Source organism: Pezoporus wallicus, unplaced genomic scaffold, assembly GCF_028554395.1.
Source record: "Pezoporus wallicus isolate ANWC-B61680 ecotype Strahan unplaced genomic scaffold, APGP_CSIRO_Pwel_v1 contig_10431, whole genome shotgun sequence".
Taxonomy (NCBI): domain Eukaryota; kingdom Metazoa; phylum Chordata; class Aves; order Psittaciformes; family Psittacidae; genus Pezoporus; species Pezoporus wallicus.
In genome coordinates this window covers 864434-872977 of record NW_026635891.1, presented here as the reverse complement: position 1 = coordinate 872977, position 8544 = coordinate 864434, and the positions used below count along the sequence as shown (strand labels likewise).

The window sequence follows — 8544 nt, the reverse complement described above, 5'->3', positions numbered from 1 at the left end:
CTTAAAGCCAAGCAGCACCGGGCAGAGTAGGCACAGTGACCCATTATTCTTAACCTACTGGTGGTGCCATTGTAGTCTATCATGTCAGTGCATCTGTAACACTTCTTAGTTCACAAACTCTTAACACAGTAAGCTCAAATGTAGTTATTCAAGCCTTGGATATGTATTGCATCATTGGTCAACCAAGAACTTCTTATGCTAGAAAAGCATATGTACATAGTGTCCATGTCCTGAAAATCCCTATGACATCCTGAAGTCACTTATTGCACATTGATAGCAGCAGCTTCTTGAAAGAAACTCAGTCATTAATTTATCTGTTATAATTTTATTAGTTGAAGTCATGTACGTAGTATGACATTGTACATACTCCATTGTAGCATGGAGAAAAATAATAAACCCCTCTAAGTTACAAGAGCATAAACAAATGTCTGAAAATAGAAAACTGATGTTTTGTTTTGCTTTTCCTTAAATAAAGAAGCAGTGCTTTGGGTTTTGTTTTTTTTTCTTTTTTGTAAACTTTGCTAAAAATACACTGCAGGCTGTTTGCCAAGTGTCCTTCCAGAATAAAAATTTCACAGCAGTATCATAAAGCCCTGAAATTAGAGGTTTATAATAGAAATAGCTGACACAGCCTTCTCCCCAATATCGTTATCAGGTCTTGTTGTAATATTTGTTAGCTCCAAATTAATGAAAAGCATTTGTATTTGTATCCTACTAATATTAACTGATTTATGTATTGATTTTAAAAGGGGCAGGGGAGAAGGTCTGGAAGCAAAGGAGATAGAGGTACTTATCCAAACCTCATTGAAATAAATGAAAAAAAAAATCCTTTTCAAGTCAAAAAACTTTTGTTAATCTCATAGTATAGATTTGCTGTATGATGCCTTACCAATAGACCTTCATTCTCATCTCCAGGTGCCATCTATCAGTGAGATACAGTGGAGATTTTCCATTGTCCTGACTGCTATTTATCCCTGGCTATTCAGATTCAGCTTTCACAAGGGCAAGTTTTCACTCTCTAGATACGAGCTACATAATACTCTGAACTGAGACCACTATATTCACTTTACACTGTGGTTTTAAATAGACATGGTTTGCCATATTGTTCACTGTCTGATCAGTTATTTTTTTCCTGACAGACAGAAGCCAGACAGGTAAGAACATAAAACTTATGCATATACGATTAAAATATTACCCTTACCATGAATTCCTGATAATACTTGTAGCGAAAACTACTTAGATTAAGCTGTAGAACCCTGAAAAGCAAGACAAGTGATGGCAAATAACTGCCTGAGACACAATACTAAAAAACTAATGAATCTATTTTAAAATGCACCATTGGTAACAAATCTGAAATAAGATAATATGCTAATTTCACAAGAATAGTACAGAACAATTTTATTATTATTATATCTGATCACTTAATTCTGGATAATTCTATACATCTCCAGTTTCTGTTTTTTATATTGTTCTGGTTTTATTTATACTGAATGATTAATGCACTGTGATCAGGAAAACAAGTCAGGCATATTAAATACATATTAAGGAGTACATATTTTTCCTATTTAGTATACAAAGTATTTCATAAATATGAATTATATTATAAAAATAATTTCTGCTACGCTCACACAGTAAGCACTTTGACAATTCTGGACAACCTGTTGGGGTTGCAAGTTTTTCATGTAACTGAGAAGGAACTCTAGTTTTAATTGGAGATGAGTCTTATAACAGATTCTGCATAAACATCAAATATTTTCTTCAGATGCCACAAATACTGCAGAAGTCAGGCTGAACTATTTCTTTCTTTTTTTCTTTTTAATTTCTTTGTATAGACATGTATGCTTCAAGTGGTCAAATTTATTTCATAGGTATGTAATGCATGGTATATTTAAAACAAATATTTGCACAATTTAACATTATAATTCCAGTGGTTTCAAAATGCAGGCCATAAATGTATCCAATTTACACATACTATCAAATGTTCTCTCTTTGCATGCTTGTTACTTTCCAGATATTCTTTAAACAGTGCCATTACAACACCACAGATCAAGGGATTACTCCAGTTCCACCAATTTAAATCCACGTGCAGGATGAAGGACCCAGCTGAGGTACAAATACCAGTACCAGGTTTCTTGTGTTTGTTCTAACAAATCACAAGGAGACGATGGTTTTGCATTTAAGGTACAAAACATATATGCCTCTTGAGGTTAAATTCAGGGTAACATGTATAAAGCATCCCTTTGGCAATAGAGTTTGCAGTATCCTTACAGGATTCCATGGGGCATGAGCTTTATGTAGTAAAATCTATTTAGGAAATTCTCCTCTACTTGACAATTCATATGCAGCTACAGTTAATCAAGACACCCTTGGACACACCTGCCTCTATGCCTATCAATATAATATAGTATTTGGAAGTTAAAAGTCAACAAAAGGCACTTTCATCATTAAATAAATGTCCTCTGTAGGTGATAAGATTGTATGACCTATATTTTATTCAAAGCTGTTTGCTCTTCAAGGACTTGTAGGTAGTCGGGTGAACCTTGAAGTTTAGCTTTTAGTTCAAAATATTCACTTTTTCTTTGTTCTACTACAATTTTACTATGATTACCACCTATTAGAGATTTCTTGTTTTTTTTGTCTTGTAGTTTCTCTGGATAACGTATTTCAAAGCCACTGACCCCTATGCTGTTGTATTCTTTTTTACTTTCAAGAAAATTTTGAATAAATACATTGGAATCCCTCCCAGGGAATAACTCATCCAGTTCATCGATTGTGCTAAGTCTTTTTCTGGTATCCGCATGCAACAAATCTTTCTCCTTGTCATTAATATTTCTCAGAATGACTTTTTGCCCTGGGGGGTCAGCAAACGTGAAGCCCGTTTCAGACTCTTTTAAGCCACAGGTATGACTTTTGGTCATCTGCTCAATTGTCTGAGGAATGAAGGCCTCTGCACCTAGTCCATCCTTTTTGTTTGACTTGTGATCGTGCTTTCTTAGCTGCAGTTGCATAGAACTGCATTCTTGATTTCCAATCCCTTCATGCTTTACAGTTGGTTTTTTGTTGCGCCGAAGCACAAAAACAAGAAGACAAAAAGCAACAAACACTGTTAAAATAAGCACAACTAATATGCTTAAGATTAGGATGGACAACGGAACTGGGCCACCAGGAGGGCTCCGAACTGGTCCTGGTAGTGTTGTGAAAGTGATAGCGGGCATTGGACTAGTGAACAGAGCAGATGGCTTGTTTAAAAGTTTAGGACAGAGGATCTCATTTTTCAGAGACTTAAGTTCAATGTTTGCAAACTGTACAGGTGTTTCACATTTCAATTCCTTCACCACAATACCTTCATTTAGCTTTTCAAGCCACAGTTTTAAAGCAACTAAATCACAAGTGCAGTCCCATGGATTACCTTCCAAATCAATTTGTGTAAGGGATTTCAGCTGATCAAGAACGCCACTTACAGGTAAATACATGAAATGATTGTTCCTCAGATTCAGTCTAGCAAGGGGTGCACCAGCAAATATGTACGCTGGCAAGCTTCGTAGAAGATTGTTGTTCAAGTAGAGCAACTGCAAATTTGGCATTAAGTCAAAGGTGCCTGCTAGGATTTCTTTGATAACATTGTATTCCAAATACAGATACTGTAAGTTGTGGAGGCCAGCAAACATTTCTGGGCTCAGACGCTCTATCTGATTGCCATTGAGATACAATCTCCGTAAATTTGTGAGGTTGCGGAAAACTTCTCCTTTGATCAGGGAAATCCGATTGCTGCCTAAATGTAGCAAATCCAGCCCCTCGAACTCCATGAAATCTGCAGTGTCCACATCCTTAATATAATTGCCATTTACATGCAGTTTCTTGGCATTTAATGGTTTTGGAATGAGTTCGGCCATTGATTCTATATTTCTTTCTTGGCAATTTACACTTAATCCCAAGTCTGAAGGATGTGTTTTGCAAACACAGGGGACTGGACAAGGAGTTAAAGGAGGCACCCTGGTCTGGAAAGATACAATTTGACTGAGATTGCGATTAGACAGTGCTTTGCCTGCTACTATCCCCGAGATCTTAGAAGGATTTGTAGTCTTTGGCGGCTTTGTGACTAATCTGTGCACTGACGTTTGAGTGGTGTGGCCATTAGGTGTGCTGTAACCGGGCTCCAGCTGCGAGGGAGGCAGAATGCGCACATCAAAATCACTCCCTGTCCCCATGGAGCACAGCTCTTGCTTGTTGGTTTCTTTCAGCAGCCTTCCATATAAGTCACTGGGTGTTTCACAGATAGCTTCTCCAATGTAGATGTTATAGGGCATGTTCTCCAGCCACGCTTTCAAAGGCAACAAATCACAAGTACAATTCCAGGGGTTGTCCTCCAGCTGCAATTCAACAATTCGGCCAATGTGTTCTAAAACTCCAATGTATGGAAGCTTCTGTATTCGATTCCCTCGTATATCCAGATGAGTTAGAGAAGCAAATCGAAAAATATTATCAGGAAGGAATGAAATCAGATTGTCATTAAGAATCAGGACTTTCAGCTTGTGAAGCTTATTGAAGGCTCCCCGTTCAATAAACTTGATTAAATTGTAGTCAGCTTGGAGATACTCCAAGTTCTCTATGCCAAGGAAAGTGTCAGCTCGGAGAATCTTTAATTCATTGTTGTTCAAGTGCAACTGTTTTAATGCACTAAGACCCATAAAGGCCCCTCCCTCAATGTTCTGTAACTTATTATTACCCAGTTGCAAGGACACTGCGTATGTAAAATTAAGAAAGGAATTTGGATATAGAATAATTAGCAGGTTGTTTTGAAAGTTGAGGTGGTAAAAATTAGACCATGGTGGTTTAAGCTGATTTGGTCTGTAGACTGCAACCTTCTCACAGTTGACATAGAGTACATTCTCAACTGACACACAGGAGCAAACATTGCAAATTTCCACAGATATATCAGCATCTGCAGTTGTAGAAGAAACTGGAGATGACAGAACCAGAAAGAGCCACAGAAACATCTTCTTGTGATCAGCAAGCAACCTTAGGCTCCTGAACAAAGATAAAGAATCTAAAGAAGAAAGAAGGAAAGAAAAAAAGAAAACGTTTTTCAGTTGTTACTGTTCCAAAACATCATTTGGGTTAAAAATTGTATACCACTGAGCTACTGTACCTGCCAAGGATTATAGATAAACTACAAGCACTGAATTTAAAATAACATGAAAGATTTTAACAACCAAATACAAAGGAGCTAGAATGATTTCAAATATGGCATATAAATTTCTGTAGACAAACACAAATAACACTGAGGTCTGTCAAATATATTTCTCTCTCTCTTGTACATGCCAAGCATGCATAGCTAACAAAGCAAAATAACCAAAGGAGATTCCAATTTTATGCATATTTACTCTCCTATGTTGCTGTGCATTTCAGGGATATTAAACACAAATGCTGATGTTATGCATGCCCAAACATCTGGGTTGAGATAGCACAATATAGAAAGGATGAAGACACAGACACAGAAAGCAATGTCAGTACTCAATGTATGTATCTATAGCATCAACACATACAGATTATCACTACTATAAAAGCAAGATTCACTCAAGGGGTACACAGGCATGCACACACATAGTTTCTGTCACTTATTATATCTAGTTTAAATAAATTGGTGTCAAACTGATTGCAGAAATACAGTGAACTATCCGCAAAACAAGATCAGCTCTTGGTAACCAATGGAAGCACAGAGATATGGAAGAAGCATGCACAGGTATACAGCTCCATCCCCTGGAATAACAGCAATACCCTCACTTGCAGGGCAAAACAAAGTCAATTCACCAGCCCAAAACTACTGAAACTTAAGAACTTTTTTCTTTTGTTTAATTAATATGATGTAGTTTGCTCTTCTCCCTGCACTGATACAGAGGTGGCTTTCAAGAACCCTCCACATATAGACAGGTCAGCTGAGCTGCCTTTTTTTTTTTTTTTTTACACATAACTGGAGCCACAGCTTTTTCTTTGAGTTACAAGGTAGCTTTTTTTAAAAAAAGAAAACAAAATAAAAATCAGTCAATAAACAATACATTGCTCCCCCACCTTCCCCATTCCCCCCATTTCCCAACTTGTCCCTTTCATTTCTTTCCTGCTGTGGGAAGCCACTGAGCTGGCAGGAGGGAGCCAGGATGGAAGTGGAGAAAGCAAGAGCCAGCTGGAGGGAGGAGAATCAGGCTGGAGGGAGCCGCAGGGAGGGGAGGATGCGCCGGGGGACCTGGAAGGGTGGGCAGAGGAGCGATGAGGGAGGAAGGAAGGAAGGGAGGACAGAAGGACAAGAGGGAGAGGGAAAGCTGAGAGGAGGCGAGGGAGGAAGAGGGGAAGGGATAGCTGAAGGGGTCAAAGAGGCCGCAGAGCGGGAACATGGGGAGAAGAGGGAGCGGAGCAGCCGCTGCTGATCCCCGCAGGCTCCCGACCCTGGCCGCGTGGAACGGGCCCACAGGGGCAGCGCGATGCCCCCGCGTCCCCAGCGCTCCACCTCCTCCCTCCCGGGCTCCGTCCCCCGGTGTCCCTGCCTCTCCCACGCTCGAGTCCCCTCTTCTTCCTCGGCCCCGGGGCGCCGGCCGCTGCCGACTGAGCTCGCTGCTGGACCTGTACGGGGCTGGCAGCGGGTCGCCCTGCCTGGCCAGGAATGCCGGCGCTACCGCAATATTTGCCGCAACCGGCTCGGCTGGTGCCGGCTCCCCTCTGTCGTGGGCGCCCCGTCGCCCTCTGCCTCCCGGCGGGGGAAGACAGGAGGGACACAGGCGCGCACACACCGCACACACATGCCGGCTAGGAACGGACACAGCGCGGCGATGCAGCCCAGCATCTCTTACACCCTCTTTGTAACAAGGCACAACCGTGGTCCCCGCAGCCAAATACTTCCAAGACCTCCAGTCCCCCTCCCTCCGTGTCGTGTCCCGTGTACCCCCCCCGGGGCACCTTTGCAAAGTCCAACCCGCAACACATTTACACACCCCCAGCCCCACTGCGCAGATCCTGCCCCCCTGTCCCTCCCACACCTCCACTGGCTTATCCGGGTTGCCCGGCCCCAGTCCCTCCGCTCGCCTGCGGGAAGGATGGGAGCCGGCAGCGTTGCGCCTGGTGCCGCTGGCCCGGGGCTCCGGGAGGCGGCCGGCTAGAAGGGAGAGGCGACCGCGATGGCAGAGAGGCTCCGGCAGGAAGCCACTGTCGCCCCGTCACCATCACCCCCCCCCCCCCTTAAATAACAGTAATGAAAACAAAACCTTAGGAATAATTAAAATAAATTAAAACGCCAACGTAAAAGCAGCCCCGCTACACCCCGCTCCCCTGCCCGCACTCACACGCCCGGCGGGGCGGCCGGCCGCCCCCGGCGATGCTCCCGGCGGCGCTCCGCGGCGAGCCCGGCACCTTCCCTACCTCGGCGGCCGGGGTCGCCGCGGCCCCACTCCGCTGCGCTCCACCGCTCTCCCAGCGAGGTTCCCCGTCCGGCAGCTCCGCGCAGGCACCGAGCGGCGGGGGCAGCCGGGCAAGCACCCTTGGCCGCGCTGAGCGCCGGGGCGCAGAGCGAGGCTAAGCCCGGCGCTGCAGTACCCCGGCTGGCTCCGCCGCATGCAGCAACCGCCTCGCTGAGCCCTGCCCCGACACCGCGGTCCCCAGCACACATACGGGAAGAGGATCCCTCTGCACACGGGCACCCGCTCCCATCGCACTGCTCTCGCCCACCCCTTGCACGCAGAGAGCCCCCTCCCCTTCGCCACACGCACACACATATGCACGCACGCACCGAGCGCTCGGGCGCTGCTTTGGAAGGGAAGGAGACTCCGCTCCGGGGGAGCAATGCCAGCGCATCGCGACCGAAGCCTCTCCGCACTCCTGGAGTCGCGCAGCTGTTACCTCTCCCAGGGAGATGCCGGGCTGCGCCCCCGCGGAGCTCAAGCGGGCGCGGAGGGGCGGGAGGAGCCCTCCGGGGCGCAGAGAGTGGCGGGGCCCCGGTGCCGTGCCGGGCGCCGTGGGGCCGCCATGGGCGGCGCGGAGCAGCTACAAGTGCAGCTCGGGGCAGAGCCGGGACGGGGCCAGCTCGCCCGCCCAGCGGCGGGTGCGCGCCCCTTAGCAGCGCGGCTGAGGGAGCAACGCGGGGGAAGGGAAGAAAAGAAAGGGCTCTCCCCTCATCTTTACTGACGAGTGTCGTTCCCCCCCCCGCTCTTGAAACAAAAGTAGAGGTGGAAACTGAGTGGGCAGGATGGTAACATTTGCTGCATTTAATGTGAATTGCAATTACGGAACAAAATCGCTGTGAGGAGACATACCCGACCCGTTCTTAAGACAACACAGTTATTTGTGCATCTCATTCTTTGTGCTTAGGTGAAATTCCTCCTCTGCTTAGGTAACAGCTGCAGTCTGATGAAAAATAATTCGCTAATGTTATGCACTTGTGCAAAACAGATTCTGCTAATTAAGAACTCCTATTTACTCTACCTCTCATAATATACTTTAAAATGGTAACTAACACCTCCAAACAAGGTGACATCTCTTTCCAAGGCAGAAGAGTCAGTT

General features: G+C 45.1%; 1 protein-coding gene across 3 annotated transcripts; it reads right to left on the bottom strand.

The window, feature by feature from the left end:
- Positions 1–305: 305 nt before the first annotated feature.
- On the bottom strand, positions 306–7922 carry SLITRK4 (SLIT and NTRK like family member 4). Of its 3 annotated transcripts, none has more exons than XM_057398444.1 (2): positions 7775–7922; positions 306–5047 (listed from the first exon to the last, which is right to left on the bottom strand). In XM_057398444.1, exon 2 carries the CDS (start codon positions 4995–4997, stop codon positions 2484–2486), a length of 2514 nt encoding a protein of 837 aa, XP_057254427.1. In that variant the 5' UTR covers positions 4998–5047; positions 7775–7922; the 3' UTR covers positions 306–2483. The 3 variants fall into 3 exon arrangements, with proteins under 3 accessions (XP_057254427.1, XP_057254426.1, XP_057254428.1); XM_057398443.1 differs by lacking the exon at positions 7775–7922 and adding an exon at positions 7408–7736; XM_057398445.1 differs by lacking the exon at positions 7775–7922 and adding an exon at positions 7332–7541.
- Between the last annotated feature and the right edge of the window lie 622 nt (positions 7923–8544).

Bases quoted from the DNA above. Each gene is read 5' to 3' on its own strand.
- SLITRK4 (XM_057398443.1), bottom strand. From the start codon at position 7,654: ATGTGTGCTGGGGACCGCGGTGTCGGGGCAGGGCTCAGCGAGGCGGTT. The intron at 5,048-7,407 runs GTAGGGAAGGTG...TTTCTTCTTTAG, and splicing joins CGGCGACCCCGGCCGCCGAG to ATTCTTTATCTTTGTTCAGG.